Source organism: Mycteria americana, chromosome 8 (assembly GCF_035582795.1).
Source record: "Mycteria americana isolate JAX WOST 10 ecotype Jacksonville Zoo and Gardens chromosome 8, USCA_MyAme_1.0, whole genome shotgun sequence".
Lineage (NCBI taxonomy): Eukaryota > Metazoa > Chordata > Aves > Ciconiiformes > Ciconiidae > Mycteria > Mycteria americana.
The window spans coordinates 22,271,560-22,299,527 of NC_134372.1; the positions used below are offsets into that span (position 1 = coordinate 22,271,560).

Sequence of the window (27,968 nt, forward strand, 5' to 3'; positions counted from 1 at the left end):
TCTGCAAAGTACCAAGTGTTTCAGTGGAGTAAGCATGGCAGCTGTTGATGAGAAGGGAGATGATAGGGCTGTAGGCGACATTTCCAACAGAAACAAAGTATGTGAAGGGAAGTAAAACCACTTTTTCTAGCAGTGCAGATGCTTTAAAAGTTAGGTAGGAGTTAAGCTACAGACTAGAAAGGAGCACTCTTAATTTGAGTTACTGTGCTTGTCTTGCTCAACTACTGAACTAATAATCACTGGTTACTTAGACTCCAGCTATTTTAAATGCCGTGGAGAGTGTTCGTATCATCTTGTTTTTGTTCTGGTCTCTGGGAAAAGCAGCTGTATCTTAAATGTAGTGACCATCACTGTCAGGATAAGGAGGGGAACAGCAAGCTTCTGACCTCTGCTGTTGCACCTTGTGGCAAAAACAAAAGCCTGCAGAATGTGGATTAAGGGGAAATAATCCCAATAGACTTGAGTACAAAGAAGTGATGGAAAGGAAAGCTGCTGCTTAGGCATTTTTAGAAGGTGTTATCAGTCTTGATACATCAGTGTTCAGGTCTCAATCCTACTACTGGCTCTTGTGCTTGGCAGTTTAGGTTTTATGCTCGACCAGAGACTATGAGGTTTTCTCCAAAGTTTTTGTGTCTTTGGATAATATAGGGATGAGAACTTCAGAAACAAGCAGAAAATCCCAAGAGTAAACCTTTGATACAGTGTCAACAGTGTTACCTGAAATGGCCTCTTGCATGTTGAACTCCTCTGGGCTGGAAGAGGGGAAGAACAAGAAGTTGTTTGCAGCTGGGTAAGTAGTGTTGTTGCTGGTGTGTGAGGTAGCACAAGAACCTACATGGTCTGTCCCAGCATGTCTCTGGCGGCATGGTTGTTCTTGGGGCTGTCCAGAGCCTCGAGCCGGGGTAATGTGTCTGCACAAAGCAGCAGCAGCTGCTGTTTAAGCAGATGCTCCAAAAGAGCTCAGATTTGAGACCTGCTATCACATTGCTGCTTGTATTCACTGCAGTCTTTTAGGCAGCGGTGTTCTTCATTCTTGTTTAGGTGCTTACTGGGACACAGGTCTAAAACTTGGAACTCTTTTCCTCTGAGAAATGTTTGGGATGTAAGCAATGATGCCAGCCAGAGTCCCCATGAAGTATGGGGATAACAATGAAGCATAACAATTTCATTGTTATTTTTATATCTATAACAATGATATTTCTATCATGGATTTATTTTATAAGAAATGCAATGTGAAGATACCCAGAGGTGGGATGGGAGTGATACTGGAGGGCCATAATGAACAGCTTCCATTTTAAGGTTTAAGCCAAAGTGCTTTGGATTCAGCTGCATCCCCATCTGTGTTGCTTATCTTTAGGAGGTATGTTACCTATAATTGAATAACTAGGGCACCTTTTGGAGTTGCTTTGTATGGGAGAGAAGTAAAAGGTTAGTTCATTGTCCTTTATGGGTCTTCCCATATGAACTCCTTGACGGACCCTACAGTGAGGGGAGGGGGAAATCGGAAGCTGTACTTCAGCCCTGCTGGAGTAAAACACTTTTGTATAGCAGAGGAGTGGTGGCTTACTGCCTGTTTTCTGGATCTCTGTATTATGAGCCGTACTGCTTTGCAGAACTAAACTATATTCCAGTGATATCCCTGTTCAGCGGCAGAAGACAATGGGCTTGCCTGTAGCGCAGAGCCGATTGACCTCCTGAGATGCTTAAGTATCACTTCTGCCAAAATGCACAACTACCTGTGGATGGCATGCAGTAGACTTACTGGCTAATTGAACAATGTTAGTGTTAACTGAGTTGTATGCATGTTACCTGTGCTGAGCAAACTTTGTGTTATTTCTGTGCTACTAGTTCTGCTTTACAGCAGCCAGTGGGAACAACTTGGTCCTTCCGTTACAGCCTCTTGCTGTGTTCATGGAGCTGCTAGCGCAGCCCATCTGTGTTAAATATCTTGTGTGTCACTAGTAGAGAGAATACTGGTTAAGCTTCTGTTAGCTAGCTAGCCTTCTTGATACTCAAGATTCCACACCAGGCCAAAGTTACACATTGCTTTGGTGTTCTTGCTGTGCAAGCTTAAAAAAAAAAAAAGATGACAGTTAAATCAAAGCTTGTTTATAACATGTACCTTGGTTATTACTGTATTTCATACAACTTGACTTTTCTCATGCTACTCCCTTAACTACTTGCCTTTTAACTTTTGCAGAATCTTGTAAGAAGTCAAAGTCAGTGGATCTAAGCCATTTCAAGATTGAAAAAGCAGATTCTGCCAAAGGGAAAGGATTAAATTCTTCTGAAGATTAAAGTGCTTCTGTTAATAGGGTAGTAGCCTTAGAATGGCAGATACTCTGGAATCGCAAAAGTCCTGTAGACCAGGAGAGCACCTATGGATGCTGTAGGGAATCGGTGATCTGACCTTGGTGTGCATGTGTGAGTGCTACCTTGTACAGAGGGACTGCTTGGCAAGTAGAGAGCAGAGTTGTGTGAAATGCGTGCTGCATATAGGTTCTCATGCCTCGCCCTACACAGTACCTTCTGTGACAGGTAAAGGTGGAACCTGCTCTCCCAAGGAATGTGCAGCAGGCTCTTGCCCGACCTAATGCCTGCATCGGACCTGTGCAGGTAGCTGGCAGCTGCTTGTCTTCACTGTGGTCCTGAGGCTGAGGCAAGGCAGAGTGCTGTCGATTTGACTTGCGCCCTGATTCCATATTGCTTGGCACTGCTCTGTTGAAAGCTGCTAACAATTCATGGCTAAGTGGCTGAAAGTTCCTTTTTGGTTAGATAAATCACAATTTTGTAAGAGAGCCCTAGACTACCTGTCACAGAAGGGTTCAGGGGCTTCAGGCAAATAAACTTGCTAAAGTTGGATTAAAAGCTTGTTTTGCTGTCAGGTTGTTGCTGTAAGTGAAAATTAGGCTTATAATCAAGTCTCTGAGTAAATTACAGTTTGAAAACAGCTCAAACTGGAGTAGGGAGGAAAGACTGTGGAGTCAAAGCTAAAAGGACTTTGGATAATCTTTGACTGTTTGGAGGCGCATATCTAGTTGGAGTGTATTTGGGGAACTCTACACTTTGTGTACCAAAGTTTACTAATATTGCTGGAACTGACTACCAAAGGATGCTGGCTTTTTACTCGCTTGCTTGGCTTTTTTATGGTGCCAGTTATATTGGTTATTCTTACTAAACGCTGTATTAGCATTAACTTAATCCTTAAAACTAGTCTTATCTTCCGGCCAGAGTAGTTTTTACCAGGAGCATGTTAGCCTGGGGAGGGAATTGTTGTCTAGAGGAATAAATTTGAACTTCCTCTAACAAATGTCTTTGGAGTTTACAATTAAAACTGATTGTAACTTGAAACGTGTATGGTTAAATGTTAAGGTAAGACTTAAAACACTTTTGTGTTCAATAGTGTTTTAAAAACTTCTTGTGCAGTTTGTGAACTCCTTGATCAAGATGCATTTTAAATGCAGCGTACTAGGTGCTGGGAAATGGACTATAACAGGAGGAGGGGAGCAGCTGATGAGAACATGGGTCTGAGACTTATGGCACTGGCTTTCCTGTGTGTTCTGAGGCCTCACTGGCAGCTGATGCCTTTCATGACTTGGGAGGCACAGCGAGGGGATCTGTGGCATAAGCACACTCCATCCTCCTTAAAATGCTTTCCTGGAACCCCTGGGTAGGGGTTTGTTTTGTTGTGAACTTAGGAACACAATTAAATCTGCTTTTGGAGCCTAAGTATCAGTTTGTTGTGCCAGGTTTTGTAGCTTTTAGGATACCTAGTTCATGGATGTAATGGTAGTAGTTTCATTCAACTTGGTCTTTGGGCAAGACACCTTGAACCTTGCTTTGCTTTGCACCATGCTTCCACTTCCTCATTTTTGCTGGTGAACTAGTTAATACATTTAACTGTAAGATGGGTCAAGTTAATGGTTTGATCCGCAGCAGTGGGCCCAACACCAAAGGTATTTGGCTGTTAGGGAGAGGGCAGAAACTTCTAAGTTCTGTAAGTTGGCTTTCCAGCTGATGGCAATTCATGGTAGCGTAGCCTCCTAGGGAGCTGAAAAACTCAAACTGAAATCTGAAGGCTACCTGATTCTTAGCTTTTATGTTCCTAAGGCAAAACCTTCTGTATGTTGCTTAAGGATCAGAAACTGTCTCAAATAGTAACCAGCTGCAGCTTTCTTCAGGTATTGGTTTAAAATCAGCGTTGTCAAGATTAGACTTGATCATTGACCAACAAGCCTTCCCAGGTTATGGGGAAATAGAGCAAGCCTTGCAGTTCAGGGTCTGATACATGCAGTAATGGCTGGATTGTAGATGATGCCGAACTGTAATTGAATCCTCCCCATATTATGAGTTCCAGTTTTATGTGAACTCCAGAGTTGTTTGTTCTGAGTTATAAATCAGCTTTTTACTCTCCCTCAGCAACATCTGAAAGCAAAGACCTCACTGGGTCTGGTGTTGTGCTAGCAGTATCTTGGAAACTTGCACAGGAGTTCTCAAAAGGCAGATGCAAAAGCTTGGCACTGTGCTGCAGCAGTGGATGCTCCTCTCCATTTGTACCTGGATAAATGCAGCCATATGTAGCTACCATTCCTGTTTTTAAACTTGGCTCTGCAGGTCTGACAAGTGAGTAGTGGGAGTCTTACTAGCATGTTGGCAGCTTGAAGAGAATGGAATGTTAAAGCGATCATCTGTGCCCTGCCAGGAAATCCAGTAACGTGTTAGCCTCTCTGGTGTGCAGAGGCAACTGGCGGTCTACTGCAGCTAGTGGCTGTGCTCCAGAGGTGTCTCGTGGAGCTTAAACTTCCCTGTTGTTATCTAAGCTAAGCTGTTCTACAAAAGCTGGGAGATTTTGTATCGCAGGAGCTTGAACTGAGAGTTGTTGCTAAACTTTTCCATGTGCAAGGAGCTTATGCATTGCTTTTTACATGGGCTTTTTAATCTGTGATATTTCAATCTGTGGATTTATAGAGCAGAACCTGAAATGCAGCCTTAGGTGAGAGCTGCATCACTGAGACAAGTGGTATGAGTGTTTATTGTAAGTCATCTCTTTCCAGTGAGATACTATACACGGCTTCAGAAAACCAAAGTCATTCCTTCTAGCTTGAACTGAAGATTGAAGAGAAAGAAATAGTAGTTGGATGAGAAACAGGGCTGTTGCAACAATGAAGTTCAATTAGTCTCTGCATCTGTTGTGAGACTTACCTCATGTGATATCACTGAAGGTGTGTTGTTTCATCCAGTTTGGTGGAACAGCTATTTTGAGCAGTGTGACATAGGGTGAATGTCGGGGTGGCTTTGGAGCTGTGTATTTTACTAGCTGGTAGAACTATGTGCTCAAGCTGCAGCCCATGTTTGTAACTATTTCCCCTTTATAGTAGGGAGGGTGCATGCTAGGTTCTTAAATATAGTCCATAGTAGGTTGTGGTCTTACAGGGGAAGCATGGATTCTTACAATTGTACTCCTTCCAAGTCTAGTGTTGTTGCATTATATTTATGCATAAAACAGGAGTGAAGGGGATGAGAAGTGGTAAGGAAGAGAGGTTTAAATATGTTTGGGGTTTTTTTAATAGATGTGTTCGGGGTTTTGAGTACTGTAGCATTAAATTGTCTTTTCCAGAAGATTAGAGTCCAATAGCATTTGGAAGTGGACTGTACTCTATACAACTTTAGAAAGAGTAGGTGTATTCCTGTTTTTAAGTTTTCATACCCATACTTTTTTTTTTTGTGCATGTGGAGACTCACTTCATTCTTTGTAACCATGGCTAGACTGACCACGAAGAATGTGTGGCCTTCAGGTGCCAGTGAAGTTGCGTGTGACTGCATGTTCCTTTGCTGCACTCATTGCACAGGGTGTCTCTTGGCTTATTGATGCTGAAGCAGAGCACAGTGCAGTTTGCTACTCTATATTTTCAGACTGTTGCTATCTGAAAACTTCTAGAATACATGCACTTCTCTAGGGTGTTCTTCTGTTGCTCAGGATGATACTTGACATATTTAATGTTCTGGAGTTAAAGCAGTGAGGTGTGCAGCGGGTGGTGTGAAGTGTGCTGGTGGGGAGTGAGTGTGCATTACTGATCTTCATGCTAGCTGATACTTGCAACCAGGAGGTAAGGAGGGAATCCTCACTTGGCTGAAGTTGGCTACTCTGAATTGATGTGCATAACTGACAGCTCTGAAGGGCTTTCCTCCTTTGGAGGACATCTGGAGATGCTTCCCACCTTCAGGAGAGAGTAGACTCTTCAGCAGGTGCTGCGTGCTTAATATGTATTCCAATATCTGTCCAAGTCCGTGCTGAACCATGAAGTGTGGGAGCAAGGCTTGCTTGGGTCAGTACTGTAAGAAGCTCAGTAGGAGCACTAGGAAAGCTTCAATAGTGTGTGGTGTCAAGTCAGGAGGCTTTCAGCTGGACTCTTTAGAAGCTGGGAGCTGCTGAGAGCAAAACCAAACTTGTATGTGTTTTACAGTAGTCAGGGTATGGGAAGCTTTGTATCTCCACTGCAAGACTTCTAGGGGACTTCATACTGATGGGAAAATCCTGAGATTTACCTGCTTGGTGTAAGGCAACTTTCTTTTGTTGTAACAGAAGAGGGTTTGGTTAGTGGTGGCCTCCCAGTTCCTGGGAAGTAGAAGCTGGAACTCCCAGAGATCATCTATTCAAGAGCTTAAATACTGCCTGTAAATAACAAAAGGCCATTAAGTGACAAAAGGGCTTTTTCCATTTCTGCTATCAGCTTGTCTGGATCATTGTCCTTAAATGTTTTGTCTATCAAAAGCTTCAGATAAGTCTGGTATCTGAGACTCCACTGGGGACTGTTGCTGGTAACCCTTGCAGGCTGTGAGGTGAAAAGCTGAATGCACAATGGGCCAGGGACAGCATGGGAGTTTCCTGAATGCTAGATTTAGTTGTCCTCATAATTGTTTTCTGGTGTTTGTTTAGCTTTCTAGGCTGAGCTAGCACAGAAAAAAGTTAGTATGTTTGGGCCCATCATGCAAAAGCAGGTCAGTGACTGAGCCAGAAATAGAGCGAAATTTGACTTTTAAAGTTTTATTCTATTGGCACTTCCCACTAAATGTCCACTTCCTGAGCAAATTGCTAATGTGAGTTACTGGTGACAATGTGTGGACTCTCTTTCTGATCTGGGCTGAAATTTTGCTTCAAGTTGAAACTTGGTATAGTTCAGAAGTATTGTGAATTACCCAACCTGTTCAGCCAGAGCAATTGAGACTCATAGTAAGGTTTCTTCAGAGGAAAATTCGACTGACTTGAGAAGTGAGGATTTCCATTCATGGGCTAGCAGTTGTATAGGTACAGAAGGTCTTGTGTTTTATTCCATTTAACCACCTATATTCACTGATGCATACATCTGGAGTTGAAACAACCACAGGTTATTGAAGTTTTGTATACTGCAAAAAAGGCTACTGCAGGCTTGAGATGATAAACTAGATCACTATAGCTGGAGCATCCTGGGAGCTGTTTACAATATGGGGGATAAAATAAGGCTAATACTGAGAGTTGTTGGATTGAGGCCACCTTATCTCTCTGACCTGGAGATAGTAGAGTATATAATACCTTGATAATGCTTGGGATTTCTTAAGTTTTATTATCAATGAAGGCAAACCTTATAGACCCTATGACTTGAGGAGGATTGCTGTGACTTAATAGAGTATGGAAACGAAGGGAGGAAACTGATACATATGCCAAACATGTTACCTGGATTTAAGATGCAGCTTTGCTTTCTGGGGTCCTAGCTACTAGTTTTGTGGTGTTGCCATTCTTGTGGTTTCAGGAAACTCACTGATGTGAGCATTATGTTAGTGAGCAAGAATGATAGCCAAAGTGTCACTAGCAGCCTTTTTAGCAATAACTTGATTGGTTTTGAAATTAACGTAACTGTTCCTGTTTTTTAGGAGTTGAATGATCTGGCACGTGATCCTCCAGCACAGTGTTCAGCAGGGCCTGTTGGTGATGACAGTAAGTATGCTACTATCAGCAAACATCTGCAGTCTCTTAACTTTTTTTCTTTTTCTTCTAAAACAGGATGTCCAGTTCCTTAGCAAGGAGAACCCTTCTGTTTCTTTTGGTCAGAGTACTAGATACTATTCCACATACTAATCTTAAATTTGTTGCCCTTCTGTATCTCTTTCTACCTTCCTTGTGTATCACTGGAGATCTATGTTATTCCCGTTTTATTGGTTGGGCAACTCTGTGCACTGAGGATGTCTTAAGTTACACCTCTTGCATTAACTCTTCTGGCATTCTCATAGGGCATGAAGTTAGTAAACTTCAGTAGCTCTGTGGCCAAACCAGCAAGCAGCTGCATACAGCTTTCTGAACTTCTTTGATATCTAAACTGTATATGGTGTAGTCACGTGGTCCTGTAGAAGTAAAACAATCTACTCCTAATACTAGATGCTAGTACAGCAAGGTCAGGGTTAACTGTATTTTACACAGGAGTTAGTTAACACTGCATTTTTTTTAAGAATTGCACGTTGTCCTTGAGGATAAGAGGTTAAAATGTGAATGGAAGGAAGGCTAGTTGTTAAATTAAAGCTTGAATCATGAAGTAATGTTAGAATTTAAAAAAAAAAGTTTAATAGTTACTGTGGTCAAATGAGTTACAGGAACACTAGAAACATTGCTTGTTCTTTAATCTGTTTTGTGCTATTGTATTATAGAGCACACCAGAGTATAAGAACTGAAAAACAGGTTTGGCTTTTAATTTTTAGGCAGGATTTCACTCAATTTGGAATACTACTTGTGGCATTCTCAATGAGCGAAATCAGAATGTCTAAATCCTGCTGTCATGACTAACTTGTTGCTTGATTTAGACTTAGCTGCTTAGAGATGAGATAAGAAGTGCAGGTGGAGCATCCTTAAATCACACAGTACTGTTATGTTTGAAAACTGTACTCAAATCAGTTGGCCCTGCCAGGTTCCATGTAAGGGGTAGCCTAGGATGATCTTTTTGGTCTGCGTATCAGCTGGTTGTCTTTCCTGTGCAAGGTTGTTCACCTGGTGTGTGATTTGGAGTTGTTATTCTGTCCTTTTGAAGCTTGAGGTGCTGTGTTAAAGCAGAAAAAAAGCAGTTACTATTTGAAGTCCTACCCTGATTTTTTTTGTCTGACATTGTTTTGTAGTAAGAAGATCTACTGTCATCTTGTGCATGTATTTTTGCCTAGGGAAGAGGGCAAGATGTATTGTGTGACAGGACTTAATGATGTTTATATGGATGCTTCTTTATCTTAGTTGTAGGTAATGTTCCCCAGTCTGGTTTGATTAGCTGTGAATAAGGCAACTTAATTGTTGCCCTGTACTTTATGGTGGTTTTCTGTGAGAGGCCTTTAAACTGCAGTGGTTTTGCAAGCTGTACAAGTCTTTTCCATATTAACTAGGATTTTATACTTTCTGGTGAACTACTATTTTTTTTTTTTTTTTTTACAGTAGCATTAAACTCTTGGTCATAGCTTAGGTGAGCAAGATCAGTAGGATGTTTGCAGTGAGAGAAGAACACCTGCAAATTCACCTTTTGCTTTATGACTTTACCATGGGCCCACATTAAATGCATTGTCATTTAACGCATAAAATGCCTGAGATGAGGGAATGTGTTTATGCTCTTTCTTGTAGCAGCTTTGCTGTGTAGAAAAGGCTACATAAGAACGCTTGGAAGCTTTGACTGGGATGTCCATTAAACAGCATGCGTTGAACTTGCTGTGTGATGTGATCTCTCTGACAAGTGTGCTGCTGTTCAATGAAGCATCCAAGCTCATGAGTAGGGGATATTTTAAGTAGGGAAACCCTCCATCTATGCACGAAGAATTCTAAGCTTAGGTATCCTTTCTAAAAGGAAAAAACTAGCTGCCAAGATCTTTCTGAATCATTTCTGAACTACTCAGAAGTGCTGAAGTGTATAGAAACTTACACATGCCTGTAGAAATCTAGGACTAGATTAAAAAAACCCCTTGAAACCTGAGAATGAAAATACTGAAATTGGTGGAGATGTTACTGGTCAGCAATGCTTTCAAACAAGTGAAAGCTGCATTTAGTTTTGAGGGTTTTTAGCAGTAGTGTCAAGCTTCTTCTAGTTATGGAGTAACTTATTTCTGCTTTCAAAATAGTATTTCAAAGAAGCTTGTAGTTTCATGGAAGAGAAATTACTAAGATTTAGAGCCAGTCTGAGGCTTTTCTTCCCTTAAATTAACAAGTGTGATTTGTGCCATGATAAACTACTTTGTAGTTTCCAAAGACTATCAAAGGTGATGGAAATTGTCTGGTGGAGGGAGGTAGTAATGTAAGTTGGTGAATGTTTATAATGGAAAGTTATTACTGAGTACAGAAAGCTTTAAAATAATACTCAATTCTTCTCCTCGTGCCACCTTACTGAAAGACCTCTAATGAAAGACTTGCGCTATTGAGAGCAACACTTTGGGTGTAAGTAAGTGGATAGTAGTGGCAGCAACAGAAAGGTGCCTTCCATGAGAGCCCTGTGCTCTGGGCCTGCCTCATTTGCCTTGTCAGAATGACATTTCTCAGAGTTCAGGACATGCTGTGCTTGTAAAGTGGTATCTTGTGGCTAGTCCAGCTGATGTAAACTGTCCCCAGTTATAAGCTTTCTGTCCCTGTAGTTCATAAACTTTGGAAAGTGAAGAGGTGTTTCTGCCTTGTTAACTGTAGGGACAGGAATTTCTTTCTCTTGATAATGTAGTTTTAGCCCTCTTCCACCCACCTCTGGCCTTTGTTTTGGAAATATGCTTGGGACTGGATTACACTAGTATACTTCCAGAGTGCTAAGCAGTGGCTTAGTTCACTTCCAAACATGTACCTGTGCTTAGCTACTGAAAGTCAGCAACCCCCTTACTTTGTAAATAACTTTTTGAATGGCTGATTTCAAAGTAAAGAATCAATTGAAATAAGCTCTGCATGACAAATCCATCTTTTAGTTTATCAAACTTCTCCTGGATGTTGTGAGAATGTAAAGCTTAGGTTAAACAAGCACTTTCCTTGAGTCTGGGGTGGGAGTTGGGGGGGGGGGAACCCAACCAAACCACCTTCTAACTTGTAAAATGTTAAGATTCACTGTGAAAGTGTTTTTTCTTTCTGGTTTCTTGTTGGGTTTAAGACAATAGTTGGTTATATCAGCTTCTCTTTTCAGTGTGCAGAGGTATGCAGGTTGATGTCCAGTGCTGTCTGTGTGCTCCAGTGCAGCCACAGTGAATCTTATCAGCATCTGCTGATGCCTGTGAAATTCTTGGTGGTTTTTCTGTGATTAGCCATACTCTTCACTGCCAGGTTTCTGCTGCCCCTTTGTCCTCTTGTTCTAGGTTTCTCACTGTCCCACTACAGGCGATACGGACTTCCTGTGGAGCTGTCAGCCTTTTAAAATGGGTGAACGCTACATATGAGCCACTGCCTTGATTTCCTGGTGTTACCAGCTGTAATACGCTTTGTAGCAAACCTGCTGCTCTAACCAAACACTCTTCTCCCCTTGCCTTAGCAGGGCTGTTCCCACTCTGCTTTTTTTCCCTTCCTTGTATGAGGTCATTTCCAGTTGTAATGCCTGTACCATGTGTACTTAAAAACTGCTCATGCTAGATTAGAACGAGTAGTGCCACTCTGGGCCAGAATTACTTCTGGCATGGGTGTCTTGAAACCTGTAAGACACCAGTTGCAAGTTGAGTACATAGCTGCAGGTGGCTTCGACTTCTGTGTCTTGAAGACTTGACTTGCAATAACTGGAGTCTTCTGTACAGCTCCCCAGTTCTGAAGATGCGACATAGCTGACATCCATGCAGAGGGAAATTTCCCACAGTAGTGTTTCACAAATAATTTGTTAAACTGGTACTCTTAGCACAAGCTAGCACTAGAGCCTTTGGAGAATGCAGGAACCCTGAGAACTTCCTAACATGCCTCATACATACAGATTAACAGCTTTGATTGTTTTCCTTATGTTCTGCAGCATAAAAACATTCTTCACGAATCTTCTGTATTACTAGATTAAGAAGTTCTCTTGGACAGATGCGTACAAGTGAGACTTAATTTTTGTCCATTTAACCTAAAGTGTGTACTGGCACATCCTGGTGCCAAGTATTGAGCAGACTCATTCTTGCATTCTCTTAAGACTTATATTGCTTTCTGCTACTTTAATGAGATATTGAGGCCTCTGTGGAGACTAAGCTTAAACATTCATTCAAGGTAACCAAGGCTTAGGTTACCTCTTTACATGTGGTATATACAAAGCTTAGGCTTACCCTCCATTTAACTAAGGATCTGCGTAGGAGAGATCCTACCTAAGAAAGATATGAGTTCATACTGTACCTTTGCTGTAGCTCGCTCTAAGAGGACAGTGCAGTCATTGGAAACTGGGCTTTGATTCCGGTGCTTCTTTGGGAAGTAAAACAAAGTTGAATTCACACATTTGTTGGGTGTAAAATGTTGACTGTAGCTGTCTGGATTTTTGTTGTAAAGGAATTTTTTGCAGGGCACAGCATGTGTGTGATATCACAGCAATCCCAAAGTGTGGACCAAGTGAATGTGGAGTGTTGAGTACTTCGCTCTGTCTAATTCTTTGGTTTGCTTCCCTGCAGCCTTTCAGAAGGCTTTGTTTTTAAAATACTGTTCTGTGCTGCTTTGTCTGGAAGTAAGTAGGTCATTACTTGAGCTTCTCCAAACTGAAGTAAAACTTTCTCTTTTTCAGTGTTCCATTGGCAAGCTACAATAATGGGACCAGTAAGTATGAGAGAATTGATGTTCATAGCTTTTTATGACCAGTCGTCTTGTAATAACTCCTCAAACTGCAATGACTCTTTTTCATTAACAGAATGACAGTCCCTATCAAGGTGGAGTATTTTTCTTGACAATTCACTTCCCAACAGATTATCCCTTTAAACCACCTAAGGTGAGTGGCTGGTGCCATACATCTATTCATTACCATATGGTGTAATGTGCGTTTGTGAGCCTATACTGAAACTTTCCTTCTTCTGCAGGTTGCATTTACAACAAGAATCTATCATCCAAATATTAACAGTAATGGCAGCATTTGTCTTGATATTCTACGATCACAGTGGTCCCCAGCACTAACTATTTCAAAAGGTACCTCCAATGCTAATTTAATTTTACTCTGCTGAAATGAATTACTGATTTGGATTTAGAATGTAAAAACTGCTGCATTCCTGCTGTCAGCCCATTTTTGTGGTCACTACTTCAGTCTTGTGACTCTACATCTAGCTTGCAGCCAATTCATGAGTGCAGGATGCTCTGGACATCCAATTTCCCTGTGACTATAGGGAGACTGTTCAGCTTTGCCAGTGGATCAGATAAGTCTTACTACACTAAGTACATAGTCTTGCTACCTCATATCAGAGTCTAAACACTAACTAAAACAAACAAACAAAACCTAGTATGTGTCAGTGGAAGACTTCAGTGTTCAAAATGCACACCAAGTAAAATACATAGGGGAACAGGTGTGGCCTTTAAAAAATGGTAACCCTGCTTTGATTCTTTGTCATCTTAAAAAAAAAAAAAAAGTCCTTTTTTCAAGGGAACATCAGAACTCCATGTTGGTAACTTTTTTTAAACAAAACTTTCAATGACATGGACTACTAAAACATGTTTTAAACTTAACAAGATTGCACTATCTTAATTTTTTTTTTTTAAGCTAAAAACTTCCTGGTCCCTTTGAACTGTGTTAGCTTGTGGGACACTGGAATATATCCTTTGCCTGGTAGAGCAGTATTCATATTATTTAATGCAAATAGGAGGTTTTAAACACCTTGAAAGAAGACCCGGGATTGAATTTTATTGTTTTTTTTCCTCACTGTTGAAAGTGTAGATCTATGGCTTGTAGATATAGCCATGGCAATTGAGAATATTTTTGGTCTCTTCTGTGCATGAACCATGTCCTGACTATTCCATTTTTGTAGCTTCACACTGTTTTTGTAATTAAATGCTGCAGATAGCATGTTTAATTACAATATCCTTCCCATTGTGTCCCAGCTCTATGAGGCTATCCTGTTGCCAGTAATACTTCCCACCAACTACATGTGATGTTCCCGGACACTTCCTTTTTGGTTCAGACAGATGGCTCCTGGTACCCCTCCCTTGCACATCGCAACTGTCTCCCTTTTACTGAACTCACAAAAATTCTGACCTTCTCTGTCCAGCTAAAGGCTTCTGCATTTGTAGAAACAGATGAAAAGGCAAAACAATATCTTGACTTACCTGTTGGCAGAAGTTAATCTGCTAGTGCACAAAGCTGAAAGTCTTCACTGTGAGTTGAAAGAATTGAAGAAATGGTGTCAGTCCAGGGAAAATGATCGTCAGATTGACGCAGCTTTCCTTACAAGTGCTTTCAGTCAAGTACTGGCTACTGTTGGAAGCACTAAGTTAGTACTGATGTCTATTATATTTTTATTAAATTGCTGTATAACTGGTTAGAATACTATAATTGGTTGGAGAATGTGTAACATGGCATGGTATCTTACTTTCATTTGTTTTAGAGAGTACTAAAATGACTGATTAGGCAGTGGGGTGACAGATAGCATGTTTGAAAATACTGGAGGACAGACTGGAATTAGGACAGTTGGAAAAAGATGGGGCAAGAATTTGAGGCTAGTTAAGGGCATCAGTGGACTGCCTATTAATGGCTGTCAGCTTTAATCACTCACAAAATATATCTTAACATTAATTTTGCAGCCCAAATACAGTTGCAGTATGCTCTTAACATCTCCGTCTCCTTCTGTTCTCTGCCTTGAACTTTTTTTTCTTACCCTCTTCAAACTGCATCCTCATGGCTTAGCTAGGGAAAGTCATGGGATCACTGTGGCCATTCTGTGCTACTTAGCCCCTTCTATCACCCTATGTCCCTCTTAAAAGTATGATTCCTGAGATTAGGTGTCTTTGTATATTGCTAATCACTTTTCAGTCATTGCAGAAGCATTCATATGAATGCACAAACTCTCCTTCATATAGCAGAAAACACATACAGATGTAACCAGTGAGAAAACAATCTTGTTCGAGTTCCCTTGGTGTTCATTTCATGAAGGAATTAAAGGCAGCAAAAGAAATTCTTACAGGTGACTTCACAGAAATTAAGAATACTTCCCTCAAATAACAGGGATGTCTTGTCAGAAAGCAGACCTCAACTTAAGACACAAGAGCTGATACTTAGAAGAAGCATTCCCATCTTGAACAAGTATAAATAAATTCCAGAAAGGCAACTTCAGTCATTTTAGGGTGGAAATTTTGTTTTCATTCAGTTTAGAACTGTGTCTTTGTGGACTTCAGGGCTATTTCAGCTCTCGAGTAACTCTTTGATTAGCCTTATCAAAGAATAAATCTGTTGCTAGTAGGAAAAGCTGTTGGGTTAGGTAATTAAAAGTGAATAACAAGACTTAAGTTATTCAGCATGAAGCTTACATACCTTCCAAAGCAGCAATTTAGTATTTGTAGTGTAGATTTCTTAGAGTGTTTCCTAAATTGTGCCACCCTTTAAAAGGGGATGCTATTGGGAGCAAGCTGTTTGAATTTAAAATCTGTAAGAAAATGACTAGAACATGGCTATAAAAAAAGTGTACTTTCTTTGCTGGTAGAGAAATTGGGGAAGACTAGAAACAGTTCTTCTAGGAAACAGCTTACCATACACAGCTTTCTCCTCCTGAGGCATCTAGTAGGCAACATTGTCAGCAGCTCATATGGGCTAGATGTTATGTTGCAATTAGTACATGAACATATTTTTCACCCTAACCTGCAAGGGAGAAGATTAAGCGGTATGCAGTGACTTACTTTTAATCTATAGTGCTGCTTTTTTGGTGGAAAGACTGTGGAAGAATCATGTCAGTACTACTTAATCATCCCAGTTAAGTGGTAAAGGTAGGGGTCTTGGCTCCTTGTGCTTTGGAGGATGGTAGGCTGCTCCAGGTGGCACTCGGAGTATCTGGCTTGGGAGCCTGCCCCTACCCTCTTTGCTGGGTAAGATAGTGAAGGCCTGAGTGTGGGGGCTATTGGAGCAGTTTTATTTGAGACTGCTAAATAAATAAGGAAGTTTCTCTCCCTCTGTAAGCAACTTGATAAATTGATCTTTGCTACGATAGTAGAGGTGACTAGCATCTTGGGTTATTATTCTATCTTTCTAGATGTTTGTCACTCCTAGACTTGTTAAAACTGGTTCTGAAGAATTGGGAGAGCAGCACTACATCTCTCAGTGGAATAGCTAACTTGCTTGTATTAGTAATTCTGAAGTAAGTGTTCCTTAAAGAATACATATTGTAGAATAAATAATCTCAAAATACAGTCTTAAACACACCTTGGTGGTTAATTTAAACTCCAAAGCTTAAGCAGAATGCATAGGCTTACATTAAAAATGTTGTGTCAAAGTCTGCATAAGTAAGAATCCCTGTTGCCTTAAGCAGGAGAAAAGTGTTTTAACATGATTATAACTGTTCTCAGCCATTTTTGGGAAAATCCCGCTTTCTCTTGAATTTGACAAGTGGATGTGCAAGAGTTAATACTAAACTGAAGTACTTCTTCAGTAAAGGTCAGGCAAACTTGCTCTGTCCCATCCCATTTCTCCCCACTGTGTTTTGTAACTAATGAACCATGGAGCTTATATTAAGTGTGTTGGAAGACCCTGCCTGGTGAATGGCAGTAACTTCAATCTCATTCATTCAAGAATTTAGCTCTCAGTGTTCAAACCCTTCCATGCCCAGTGCAGTCTGAATTTTCTGTGGTGCTGCTCTTACAGGTGTTCAAGAATCGCTTTACTAAGACTTACTGGGTGGGAATTCCCAAGTACCCAGCAACCTAAATGAACTTGATCTTCACAGTGCAGTTTTCAAAATCAGGAAGTTGGTTTCTGATCATCCTCTTGGCTTTTAATTTGCCTGTTGTAGTGCTTACAACATGCCAAATGACTTGTCACAAAGCATGGATCAGTCTCTCCGTATGTGCTGAGTTAGGGTTGTATGGGAAACATTCAGTCTAGCACTTCCAACTCTTTTGCAACTTTAATTTAGCTACTTGTGTAACTTCCCAGATGTTGCCCTTGCTGCAAAGAAGGCTGCACTAGGAGAAGTCTTGCCAGCAGGTCGAGGGAGATGATCCTTCCTCTCTGCTCGGCACTGGTAGAGCCACAGTTGGAGCACTCTGTCTAGCGCTGGGCTCTCCAGAACAAGAGAGACATGGATGTACTGGAGAGAGTCCAGTGAAAGGTCATGAGCATTATGAAGGGACTGGAGCATCTCCCATTATGAAGACAGGCTGAGATAGCTGGGACTGTTCAGCCTGGAGAAGAGGCTCAGGGGGATCTTATCAATGTATATAAATACTTGAGGGGAGGGTGTGGAGATGACAGAGCCAGGCTCTTCTGGTGCCCGGCAACAGGACAAGAGGCAACGGGCACAAACTGAAACACAGGAGGGTCCCTGTGAACATCAGGAAACACTTTTTTTTTTTTTTGTGAGTATGCCAAGCACTGGCACAGATTGCCTTGGGAGGTTGTGGAGTCTCCCACATTGGAGATATTCAAAAGCTGTCTGGACATGGTCATAGGCAACCTGTTCTAGGTGGCCCTGCTTGAGCAGGGGGGTTGGACAAGATGACCTCCAGAGATCCCTGCCAGCCTCAGCCAGTCTGTGATACACTGGGCAAAACTTAACTTTTCTTCTCTTGTCACCAGAAATTGTTGAACTGACTTAGCAGGAATTCAAGTTGCTTTGAAGCAAGAAGTTTAAACTGCTCAGATTTAAAAGTACACTTCCTGTGAGACTAGGTAAGATTGCTGGAAGAATTTGAAATGGGACTATGGTTAAGAAATAGGATTTAACTCAGAGTCTGGAGTTGCTTTAATTTGTTAAGGTGCATCTTGCCCATTCACAGTCAGAAGGCAGTCATTTGGTAGTTAGCAGTGGAACTTGTTGGATGGTAATGTTTTCAGTTGTGTTTTAATGTTACAAGCTTAATTTTTGTCAGTGCTAATGAAACTTTGACGACTGTGTGCCTCAAAAGTTTCAAGGGTCTGGGGTCTGAAATGCATACATAGTGATTGTATAGGCGAATACTCCTTCCAGGAGTCAGTTTTATTCCTATTTTTGAGGAATAGTGATCTAAGTAGTGGTGGACCTTGATGTGGAGGCTTTTGGCTGTCAGGCTGATGATTAGCAAAGGAGGAGCCCTAGCTGGTGTGAGAAGTAGGACAGCTGGATAAAGCCTCCAAAATTGAATTAAGAATTCCTCAGCAGCAGTATGTGTCCAAAGCTCAAACTTACTCTAGCAGAGATGTTTCATAATCCCCAGAGTAGCAGGCCGAATTAAACCTGAGCTGATAAACTTTATTTTCATATTCGGAAACTTGGCTGGATGAGCTGGATGAAAAAGCACAGCACTGTCTGGAGCCTGCGGCCTAGTCTCCAGGAGGGTAACAAATTGCTTTCTGTAGAAAGGACTTAACTGGCATAATGTGTCATGCACCTGGGGCAGAGCAGGCAGTATGGGCTGCTTGCATTACTATGAACTCATGATAACTGGCATGGTGTGCAAGAATTGATACTAATCTGTTTTATCCGAGTGCTCCATGTCAGTGCATGAGCTTTTTTATTATATGGTGATCTTGAGACTACTGTGCGACTTCAGCCAGGACAGATATCTGAGTAAGTATCATCCTGCTGTCCTGACAATCTGGCATACAAAGTAACTGTCTCATCACCTTCTTGGTACTTTAGCAAAAATTTTGTTGGTGCAGTCTTTATGCTTGCTTAGAGATGGACCTCCCTTTGGTGGGAGAAGACTGGCTTGAGGTCTGCTGAGGCCTTTTGCCCCATGCAGGAGTTGAGCCTACTGGAATAACTTATTTTTTTAAAAGGCAGCTTATCTATTCCCCTCATTCTACTGATTTAGTGATGTGGTCTTTGCCTTTAAGATAAAAGTTAAGATAGCAGGGACCTTCAAGGAGAGAGCTAAGGCTTTCACTCATGATCTGGTTTTGACCTAAGCTGCTTGGTGCCCAAGAAAACCCTTTACTCCTAGGTGAATTCTAGATTGGCTCTCTTCAGAGAGCAGTAACTGCACTGAACAGCTGTGGAATCAGAAAACAACCAGTTAAGATGTTTTTTCTGGGTAGCTCATTACCTTGGAAGAATTGATGCTTGCTTTTTGTCTCCCTGCTGTGATTGAACTGGAGATTCTATTGCTCCTCAGTCGCTTCTCCTTATCCTGAAGCATCTCATAGAGGAGTGCTTTACTGAAGCAAGTTTTGTTTGCAATTCCAGCTAGAATTAAATAGCAGTATATATAGCAGCTAGTACCCTATAGTAAGTGATGGATATTAGACCCATTCAGGCTTCACAAACAAAGTGAATGATTTGAGTTTTGAATTTGGAAGATGACTTCTGCATTGAGAAAGTAGAGATAATCATCAGCTCCTTTAGGCAGTTTTTTTGAAATCTGTGCCTTACAGGTCATGTCTCGGGCTTCTGCATCAAAAGCATCTACACTTCTTGATTAACTGGGATCACTGTCTCAGTACAGGGTGATAGGGCAGAACTAGTACTCACCTTTCTAGTGCTGATATCTAAAGAAACGAGAAGGTGTAGCTTTTGGGTCTTATGTCATGCCCTAATAAGGCTTAATTAGAGGTTTTTCAGTGATGACCTGGACTGTTGAGCTTCTGTTGAAGTCAACTTAGCCCAGTTGACTTGAATGTCAACACAATGTGTGCAAAGGTGTGTAAAACACTGTGGTTTGTACAGAGCTGCTTCTGGCTCCTGAAGACCACTTTCAGCTGCAACTATATGCTCTGAACATACAAGGATGTGTCATAGCTGCATGATGCACTTGGTTATAAAGTCATCCCTGACATCAACAGAAGCTAATTGCCATGTATAAATTGCTAGGCACCTTTGACTTCCTTCCCATGTTGACACTCTAGGGAAGATGTCTGTCTTCTGGCTGTGGAGCTTATTCCTTCAACCTGGAGCTGAGGGCTTGTGGCCCTCTTAAAAGAGTCTATTCACCTCCTGAGTTCCAGGAGTTTTGACATGCCCTTAGATTTGTATGGGCCAAATAGATGTTCCAGTAGACAGACAGTGGTTTAAATTGTTTTCCCTGTTGCTCATTTGGCTAGTTCTGGAAGGATCTGTGGAGAGCTGACTTCATGAATTTGTCCTGAGGAATGACTGAGCTGCTTCATAGCAGAAGAAACCCATCCATGGAGTTCACATATTGAATTTGCATCTACCTGCACATTCAGTCAGGTGTGGCAGAACCAGGGAGATGAAGTTGCTCATAAGAAATGGCAGACTATTCTTAGCGATGTAAGAGCACAGCACAGAAGCCTGAGAAGATGAGGCAATAAGCTGTAGCTAAACTTGTTGACAAGCTGTAAATGGCATGATTCTCTGCACAGAGGAGCTGCCTTGAGAAAGATTGCCCTCTCATTTTGGGGGGTTATGTACTCTGTAAAGGGAAGTCTTGCAGTGGAAACTGAGATCAGAGTTGTGCTGCATTACACTAGTAGACCTCATTTTGTCTTAAAGCACGTTGCTGGAGCATTCTTTAATATTAAGTGTTAAGTGATCATTCTCCTTGAGAGTGCATTTGTATCATGGCTCTATGGGGAAGCTAAGCCCATTACTTTTTTAGAAACACTTCGTTAGCAGTCCTTCTAGTTTGGTTCTCCCAGTTCCTTGGTTGTTGTAAAGTACTTGGTCCATACTAGTCCATAGCAGTACAAAGCCCACTAAGGATAAGTTGTTTTTGTTGTCTGCAGTAGATAGATGAGGATCACAGTTGAAGTATTGGATTAAATAGGCTGCATGGTTGGTGAAATAAAAACAAAGCTGAAGCAAAAACAATTTTTGAATGAAAGGGAGTTTTAAACTGACAGTGTTCTGCTTTGCTACAGACTGGACTGCTTTGACAGTTAAGAGATGAGAAATAACTCTGTACTTGAACCCCTTGAATCAATGGGAAGTAAAATTTATCTATTTTGCTATTGCTGACAAAAATCCAGACTCAAATTCTGAAGAGTGCACACTTCTATTGTATCTCTTTCAGTGAAAGACTTGAGAAGGAATGCTGTCAAACTGATACCACTAGAGCAGCTTTGCCTATGGTCATTGCAGGATGAGTAGGACAAGGTGTAAAACAATGTCACTTACCTGTCTCGTGTACTTATTCAACCTGATTCTGTGGTTACAAAACTTGACTTTTGTAAACTATCTTTTAATTGTCTCCTACTAATCTTGTAGTCATTTGACTAGTAAATGTCAAAGCTTTGCTATGAAACTCATTGCAATAATACTTTATTGCAGAAGATGGTGATTCTCTCTCTCTCTCTCTTCCACAGTGTTGGTCTAATTAGTTACTCTGATACATCAAAGAACTCCTATATATAAACTAATATTTTTAAGGATTACTTTCTCTTTTCTCTTGTACTTGGCTCCTTAAACTTTATAAGAAGGTACCTTTTTCCAAGGGGTTTTTCCTAGTGGTCTGGAGGCTGCTTACATTAGTTGGTGTAAAACACATGGGTATATGCAGTGTTCTGGTGGAAAACCTCAAGAGACAAACCTCCTGAAATTAGTTTGGACAAATAGCTGGGTTCAGCAGGCTGTTAAAATCAAACAGTTTAGATAACTCTCAGTTAAAAATGTTTTTCTTGCTGAGGCTGTATGGATAAAAAGGGAAAGATGTGAAGTTACCAGCAAGAGCAAGCGTAATGGAGAACAGTTTTGATGAATGAAGACTTACAAAAATAAAACAAAGCAGCCAAAAATGGCAGTGCAGCTTGAAGCCAAATAACTGTATCCATTTTTATTCAAGGTTTTTGGAGTGATACAAAACAAGAGAACTGCTGAAGAACAAAATCTAGAAATGTTTTTTGAAGTGACTAGACTGCCAGAATTCATCATGGGAAGCATTTAACTACTGATGGAGTTCTAACAAACCACAGCCTATTTTAGTAGAGTATTAGTGGCATGGGATTTTTTTAATAGCTAGCAAGTAGCAATGATCTGCTCATGTTGATAGTCTGTAAACCAAGAACTAAAACTCCTAGGTTGGGACAGGGGTTAACTCTCCCTTTCCTTTCAGCAAAGGAGGTGCTGTTCAAGGCAGACTTGTATATTGCTAGACAAAACTGGCTTGTGGGGTATGTCAGCCTGTTGGACTGCTGTTGCTCTGGAGGACACGAAGCAACAGCCTGGTTATCCTGGTGCCCGTGCTGACCAACAGCTGAACACCGCCTTTGTGTTAGAGCACAAAGTGGTGTTCAGTTGTTGCTTAGAACAGGTGGTGGTGAGGGTTTTGCAAGGCTGATGTGAGGTGCACAAGGAGGAACTCCCACCCAGTACCATAGGTGTTGGGGAAAGGGGCATTATAGTGGTTGGGAAGGTAGTCAGAGAGGACTGGACAGACTTGCAACTTGGTTCTGCTGATGAAGGGTGAGCCATCTTGTTCAAAAAAAGTCCTTCATTATTAAGGGACTGTGGTAAGATAAAACTTGAGGGAGTAGTTACAATAGTTGACCAGAAAACTTTGATTAGATTTCCTGCAGCTTCTGTTAAAGGGAGAGGACAGATGTTAGCTGTTTTACTCCTCCTACCAGCTGAAGAAGTGTCAGTGACCAGAGCAGTGGAGTCTGACAAATACAAAGAAATGAGCTACAGGAAAATAGCTGGAGAAATGACTGTGTTGAAGCTAAACTGACTGGCAGCAGCTGGGTATAAGGTGGCAGAGAGATTCCCATTACTGAATACTAATGTGAGTAGTGATAGGATGAGAAGAAACAGCCTCAAGTTGTGCCAGGGACATTTAGATTGGACATGAGGAAAAATTTCTTCACTGAAAGAGTTACGAAGCATTGGAACAGGCTGCCTAGGGAAGCGGTTGAGTCACCATCCCTGGAGGTATTTAAAAGATGTGTAGATGTGGTGCTTAGGGACATGGTTTAGTGGTGGACTTGGCAGTGTTAGGTTTATGGTTGGACTCTGGTCTCAAGGATCTTTTCCAACCTAAATGATTCTATGATTCTATGAATATCGGACCTATTCTCCACCTTTTCTCTGGCTGTATCTAGCTGTTCTTTGTCTTGTGATCTCTGTTTTAAACTAAAAAAAAAAAACCAAACAAACAAAAAAAACCCCAAAAAAACCCAAAAAACAAAACCACCACACACCCCCAAGCAGAGGAGTGGAATGCATGCTGTTCTCTTTCATTTTTCAGCTGATGTCTTTCAGCATGGTAGCTCTGCCTCCTGCTCCACAGCAGAGTAGCAGCCAATGGAAGTTTGAACAGATATGTGTTTAGTGCCTTCAAACTTCTAACTGCTGTCATCTCTGACTTGCTTGGAGGATGCCCTGTGACAACTCCACTCTTGCTGCTATTGGTGAAGGGATGTATGGAGTGGCAGTGTTTGATTAAAACAGGCTGAGAGAAAGCAATACAAAGGAATGTTTGGCATTTCTTGGGAGGGGCAAGATGCCCCTGACATGCCTTATGTAGTGTTGTCCCAATATGCTTTGCTTATAACTTACTGCCTTCTTGTCTCTTCTATTTAGGTGTGAATGTAAGAATGTGCATGTGCTATTTGTAGCTTTGCAGGCAGTCTCCTGACTCCTTATATGGATGAAGGTTGACACTACACTGAGTGGCATCATATGAGTGGGATGTGGCTTATGGGATATATACAGTATTTATTTATACTGAAACTTTAAAGTTCAGGGCTTTGTGGTTGATATTAGTGCAGTAAGCTATGCTTTCTTGATTCATTTTGAATACTGTTCTATAATTAATCCATCTCAACCTACCTTATGCTCAGAAAATAATTGGATAAAGCCTCTTAATTCTCTGCAAGACTAGTATTTTTTTTTTTAAACAGTTCTTAAGTATCTATGAGCAGCTCATGCTTACTTCATCTCAGTTGGATGTGTCTGCTGTTTGACTTCTGATTAGTGCTTCTGCAGGTCATTAACAATGAGGTTGTCTGGTTTAGGGAAAAGCTGAATTTCAGGTGCAAAAGCAGGGATGCTTTCTGAGAAGGCTTTCAGGTGTGGTTTCAGATAGAACACTTCTGCCTTGTGATTTAAGGCTGTTACCAGGCACACCCGTTCCAGGAGGTTCCTCGTTGTGGTGGTGATATTTTAAAAACTTGTGGTCATGCAAAGTTGTGTAGTTAAATGGTAAGGATTTTTGTTCAAAATAACTTGGCTGAAGTATGTGGGATTAATGCTCCTTGGCATTTAAAAAAAAAATTACGCTAATACTAATGGCTAGAGGGGAAGAAAGTGGGTGGGCTGACCTCTACAGGTGTCCTCAGCTGCACTTAAATTCTAATTCAGTATCTTTTTTCTCTCCCTAGTACTTTTGTCCATCTGTTCTCTGTTGTGTGATCCCAATCCAGATGATCCTTTAGTGCCTGAGATTGCACGGATCTACAAAACAGATAGAGAAAAGTGAGTATGGAAGCCAAAAACCATGTAACATTCTTGACAGAGCAGAATCCACACTTAAATAGTAAAGGGGAACTGAAAGGACCTGCTTCTTGGAAAAGAGTATGAACTTTTGATTTGCCTTTTTCACTTTAACTGTGGTCTTTTTAGAGATTTTTCCTGGGATCTGTAGTACAGCTATCTTAACAGCATTGCATTGCTGTAGGAAAAAGGTATATATACTAGTAGAAGTGAAGGATGTAGAGGCCTTGTACTTCTATGGTTTTGTTACTGCATTTTCATTCCACACAATGGTCACAATTAGTGTTGTAGCTGTTAATTACAAGTTTGCTTGATTTAATGAAAATGTGAAGTGAACAATGCAAATCTGTTTCCTATGGAGCTCTGAAGTTGGATGTGACCAGCTCTTAAGAGCCTTCACTGCCTGCTTTAACTCTACATAACCAGCAGAGGGAGAACAAGTTACTCTAGTGGGAGTTACTTGTTACTCAAGTAAACAACTCTATTTCCATGCTAGCTATTGGTGATAGAATTATACAAGTAAAGAAATAACAAAAATACCGTTTCATCTTCATTTGGCAACACAAGGGAAGAACAAGTGGTGTAGAGGTGGGGTGGGAGGACTCCAAGCTTCTATGAAGTAAGCAGCAAGAATGGAGAGAACTTGAGCACTAATGAGCACTTCAAAAGCAACAGCTTAATGACCACTGTAAACACTTTTCTACCTCACTGTTCCCTTCTAGATCTGATCAGTAGTTTTAATTTCTGAAGCTACATAGTAATCTGAGAGCAAGATCGGAAGGGAAAATGATCCACAAACTTGCTTACTCTACTGCATACTTGAGAAGCAGTGTCAGAGAAGTTCATGTATCCTGTTTTTAATGAGCTGCAAGAGTAGCAGTACGTATCTTGAGATGCAGCTAACAGTGACTGACTGCACTTAATGTATGCAGGACTCTTTCCTATTTTTTCCAAAAATAGGGAAATAAATTGTGTGCTTAAACATAACTGGACTTGTTTCTTGAGTAGTCTCAGAACAGTGAAGTAACAAATGCTCTCACCTTCACAAGTGGATTGTCATATTCTTTAAGCTAAAGAACATTGTCTACAGACTAAATTCTGGCACAAGAACCTAGCCTGATATACATAACGAGGACACTTCTTGCTGTAAGTGTCTTACGCTTTTTTCTACAAATTCTGTAGAAGAACAACTTGCCTTCTGTTGTCAGAAATAAGCTTTTATCAGTACTGTTAATCACAATGACTGCTTTGTTTTACATAAGTTTCCTGAGCTTCCTCTAGCAGTGGCTCTGGCTATAAAGGGTATTTGGGTGCAAAAGCTACAGGTGGCTTGGGAAAAGGAGCATATTGTGCCTTCAGAATAAAAAAAGCGGTGGAAAAATAGTTGTGTCCTGATAGTCATCGAAATAGCCAAATGCAACGTGTAGCATGAAACAAGCCTGTCGGGGTTTGGCAGCCTAGTAGATACCAGATACTAGGCTTAACTTTCTATGGGAAGAAGAATAGGGTGGGAGGGAAACATTAATCTATTTTTTTCTAGAATGCCAAAATTAAAACCTGCAATAATAGTTTCCCCAGGGATGCAGCAGTTGAGGGCTCAGGGAGGCACAGGTAAAGACTTCTAGAACATACTTTTCCCTCAGACCTGTGCTAGCTCTGCTTCGTGGCTTGAATTGCAAAGATCTCTTATTCCTGTTGTAAATATGACTAGTTATTTCTTTTCCATGAAGTACTGTGGGCTTTCTTGTTTCCCCTGTTTGCCTAATATTTCAGTTTGCTGTTAAATTTTTTACAAATTCATTATACTACTGGAGAGAATGTAAGTTCATGCCATGTGTAGACTAGACTGCTGGAGTCGAAATAGTGTTTGGATGTTATGTTAAGTAAATCCTCTTTTTATACATACAGGTACAACAGAATAGCTCGGGAATGGACTCAGAAGTATGCGATGTAATTAAAGAAATTATTGGATAACCTCTACAAATAAAGATAGGGGAACTCTGAAAGAGAAAGTCCTTTTGATTTCCATTTGACTGCTTTCTATGAGCCCACGCCTCATCTTCCCCTGTGCACATGTTTACCTGATACAGCAGTGCTGCGTGTTGTACATACTTGGAACAACAAAATAGAAATACTGTATTTCCCCGTACCAACATTGACTCCTAGCAGAGAAGTGTGTGTGTGAAAAGCTGGTTCTTCAGTCATAACTTTGTGAGCCTAAAAGCATTCCTTGTTGATTTGAATTGGGTAATAAAATGTGAATGGGAGAGTTATGGTGGATTTCATATTTCTAGGGACAGTGTTGCTGATCCATGAAGGATTTTAAGTGGAATCCTTTTAAACTCATAACAGTTATGAAAAGCAAGGTGAAGAACTTGAAGCTGTTTCTGTATTCATTTTATTCTAAAGGACCTACACCTTAGGTAAATGTTACGACCAATGAGAGAAACTGTACCCACATCCTGTGTTCAAGGTCTAAGTTTAACCAGTCAACATTTAAATGGATTGGAGCTATTAGTGCATCAAGTGATGTTCATTTGTTTCAACTTTCTCCCCTCCTTCATACTTTTTTTTGGTTTGTATGTGGTTTATCGGTTAATACATAGCTAATAGCTCTTGTTTTTTCTTAGTTTTTTTTTTTTAACTGCTTAGGTCTTTCTGGATGTAAGGGTAAAAATCCATTTGACAGAAAACTTGTGTATATTTAAAGACCCAACTGCTCCCCTGGAGCTTGTACGTTCAAGAATGATTAATCTGTGTAATAAACTGATTACTACAGTCATTACATATAACTTTGTGTGAATAGGCTTTTAATTTTAAGAGCAGTTTGTTACAGGCTAAAACTAATGGTGGATTTCTCTAAAATTTTTGCATTCACGAACGGTTGCATTTGGAAGTCATGAAGCAGTTTGGTTTGCATCACACAAGGCTATGCACCTGAAGAAGACAAACAAACTTAAGCACTTACATGAAATCAGGATGTGTAGTGTGCCAGGAACTTGACTGTTAAACCAAATAAGAGGTTTACTAAATGAAAATCTGAGTGACATTTTACAAAGCCTAATGGTATTATTCCCACTTGCATGGGACCTAACACAATGCATATGTACTGTAGGTAAGTGTAACCTTATGTAACTAAAATAATGGATGTAAAAGGGTAAAAAAAAAAAAAAAAAAAACAAAACCCTACCAAATACATCAGCACAAACTTTCATAAAATGTAGCTTTTACATAATTACTTTGCACTAAACATTTGCAAATGTTCATACAGTTTTAAATTGTACTTGTATGTGGTTTTTTTGAACAAAATCTTCACTTGAATCTAGTGAAAAATGTAGTTTGAAACTTTTCTTTGTATACAAGTGTATTTGCCAGCATCGTTGGTGTGAAATAGGTGAGTCTGCAAGTTTATCTCCTCTTAGTAGAATTGTGAACAAAGCCATCGACTATGCAGGAGAGGCTGTAGCCTCCAGCTCTCCAGCCACAGGGGTCTGTCCCATCCATTTTCA

At 40.7% G+C, this 27,968-nt stretch overlaps 1 protein-coding gene across 5 annotated transcripts in view; it reads left to right on the forward strand.

The window, feature by feature from the left end:
• UBE2D2 (ubiquitin conjugating enzyme E2 D2) overlaps positions 1 to 27,251 on the forward strand; it is a 29,973-nt gene extending 2,722 nt beyond the window's left edge. For 4 of the 5 annotated variants that reach the window (XM_075510191.1, XM_075510188.1, XM_075510190.1 and 1 more), the window contains exons 2-7: positions 7,909 to 7,972; positions 12,693 to 12,724; positions 12,816 to 12,893; positions 12,982 to 13,087; positions 24,348 to 24,441; positions 26,368 to 27,251. In XM_075510191.1, coding sequence (XP_075366306.1) covers position 7,972; positions 12,693 to 12,724; positions 12,816 to 12,893; positions 12,982 to 13,087; positions 24,348 to 24,441; positions 26,368 to 26,413 — 357 coding nt within the window. In that variant the 5' untranslated portion in view covers positions 7,909 to 7,971 and the 3' untranslated portion in view covers positions 26,414 to 27,251. Of the gene's footprint in view, positions 1 to 648; positions 791 to 7,908; positions 7,973 to 12,692; positions 12,725 to 12,815; positions 12,894 to 12,981; positions 13,088 to 24,347; positions 24,442 to 26,367 lie in introns of all 5 variants that reach the window. The other variant, XM_075510189.1, reaches the window with a different exon arrangement.
• The last annotated feature ends 717 nt before the right edge of the window (positions 27,252 to 27,968 follow it).